The 2500-nt window shown below is 32.4% G+C and overlaps 1 protein-coding gene across 1 annotated transcript in view; it reads right to left on the bottom strand.

The window, feature by feature from the left end:
- Positions 1 to 2500, bottom strand: part of LOC113805885 (GRIP and coiled-coil domain-containing protein 1) — a gene marked incomplete at its 5' end in the record, with an annotated part of 3432 nt that extends 932 nt beyond the window's left edge. The window contains 2 exon segments of the mRNA XM_027356946.2: positions 843 to 1078; positions 2465 to 2500. Of these exon segments, the coding sequence (XP_027212747.2) occupies positions 843 to 1078; positions 2465 to 2500 (272 nt within the window).

The raw sequence follows: 2500 nt of genomic DNA, 5'->3' as shown, positions 1-2500 counted from the left end.
GCCAACAGATCTTATGCCAAATGGTTACATTTGTGCATACTTCAAAAGTAACATGAAGCTATAGACTAGTATAAAATAATGCCTGACATTGCATCATTAATTTAGGCCTGCTGGGTTTGTTTTTGGCTGTGGGGTTAGAAATGGATTTCAGAATACCAGAATAATTCCCCTTTTGCTTTGGTCTGTAATGGGGAATGACCATTGTCAAATAGCTTTATCTAGGTGGATATCATATTTCTTAGCTGTTAAACTTATATTCTGTTCAAGTTCGGCATAAACCTATACATTTAAAAACATTATCTCTTCTCTCACTCATAAATCAAAAGATATTCCTTTCCCTATGAAACATTGTAGAATCTAGAAAAAGAAGAACTCCTGCACCTAGTGCATCCTCTATGCTGACAAATAAGCAATCAAATACTAACTAGACAGATCCCAAAATATTTAAAGGTATACAAGTCCTACTGATGATCCAGTTGTTGAAGAAAATTCTGACCAGGTAATTGTACCTTTAAATTTCTTTAAATCTTTTTGTTTTTAGTAGTGATAAAAGATATGGCAGCAGAAAGTGTGCCATTATTAGTTGAAAAGACAAAGACAAAAGCATAGATGAGGCACAAGGTCTCTTCAGGGTCAAATGGCCATTTTTGTGGCATCCAATAATTGACAAAGTTTCAAAGGACATATATGTGCTGCAAAGGCCATACATACATCACAATTATCCAATACTACAGATTTTTTTTTTTCTTTCTTTTTTTTGCAGCTGCTGTATTATGTCATTGTTTTGGGGGGAGAAAAAAAATGTCTTTGCACAAATAAACTTAATCAGGAAAATAGCATACCTTTCAGCTTCCTCCTCTAAACGTTCAATTTTATCTTGTTGAGCCTGCTGTCTGTTCAATGCTGCCATTTGAACTTCCCTCATAGTAGTTTCCAACTGCCGTTTCTCACGTCTCAGTTGAGATACTTCTTGATCTTTGCGAGCTAGTTCTTCCAAGTGATGTAAAAGTGGCCCTTCACTGCCACCACTCACTTGCGACAAAATAGCAGCTGTTGCTTCTAGGGTCCCTAAACCACTCTGAGAGAGACAAAAATTCCTGTTACTAATTGTATATGTATCCATTTTTTCAGTCTGACAAATTGCCTAAACACCCTAACTGGTATTTTACAATCTATACAACATAAAAATGGATTTCTCTTCTCTGCAGAAAAGAAAAATCAAATACTGCAAGAAACAGATATACATAAAAAGCTAAATTCATTGGTGTTCAACGTAAAGAAGAAGATGAAAAAATTGCCACATTCACATTAAGAATAAGGTTGTCTAAGCAAAACAAAAAGAAAATAATTAAATGGTCTTTTCACTTCAGCATGAATCTTTCACATTCAGATATATGCATGAAATCACAGCCTTTGCCTAGATAATTCCAATCAAGAATACAATGCTTAGGAGGTTATAAGCCCTCAGGTAAATACTTTTTTCTTTAACTGAGAATTTTTGCTGATCCTCATGTATTTCTAAGCAGGTTTACATGAAAGGCATATCAGGCTATAGACTTTTAGATGAAAAAATGCATACCAAATAAACAAATATGGCCTCAAAAGGAACAAACTAGCTAGCATCAGGGGAGTCTATATGTACTCTTAAATACCTATTCAATCATTCTTTTGGGATTCCCATATTCAAAACAGGTGGCTGAAATAATAGAACAGATGCTATATGGAACCCTAGGTTTCCTAGAACCTTGGTTGGGAATTGCTGTTCTATTGTATAAAGTACTGTGATGCATATTTAGAGCATGTGATTACAAAGACCAATCTCTTCTTCAAAATCCTTATTCTGAAAGATACTAATCTGCACTTATTGATAAATCTAATCACTTTTCACCAGATATCCTGATTCTGAATGATTGTAACACACTACTTGTCTTCATACAATCAGCACTGAAAGTAGTAAAAATGCATCTAACTATTAGGGACATGGAAATAAATTGGCATTAATGGAAATTAAATGATAATAACATCAGATACCTTTGAATGGATAAAGCTAGACTGAAATTCTTAATGTAGACCACAAATAACAACTTTCTAATCAGTGAAATAATGCTAGTAGCTTGAAAGCGTCTGAATATATATATATTTATATACTCACATACATACACACACACACACACACACACATATATATATATATATATATATATATATATATATATATATATATATATATATATATATATATATATATATATATATATACATATATATACACACACAAGTAAATGAATATATATATATATATATATTCATTTATTAGTATCTAAGGCTATCATGTAACATCCCCCAAATAATATTTGTTGTACAATCAATTAACTCAAGAGGGAGGTATAACTACTTAACACCTAAAAACATTAAAACCTATTTTAATATCATGAGAAAATATTTAAGTGCATGCAGTACTTACTTGGGCTGATGATTTCCTTAGTTCATGCACTTCTTT

Source organism: Penaeus vannamei, chromosome 3 (assembly GCF_042767895.1).
Source record: "Penaeus vannamei isolate JL-2024 chromosome 3, ASM4276789v1, whole genome shotgun sequence".
Lineage (NCBI taxonomy): Eukaryota > Metazoa > Arthropoda > Malacostraca > Decapoda > Penaeidae > Penaeus > Penaeus vannamei.
This window is presented reverse-complemented; position numbering and strand designations above follow the sequence as displayed.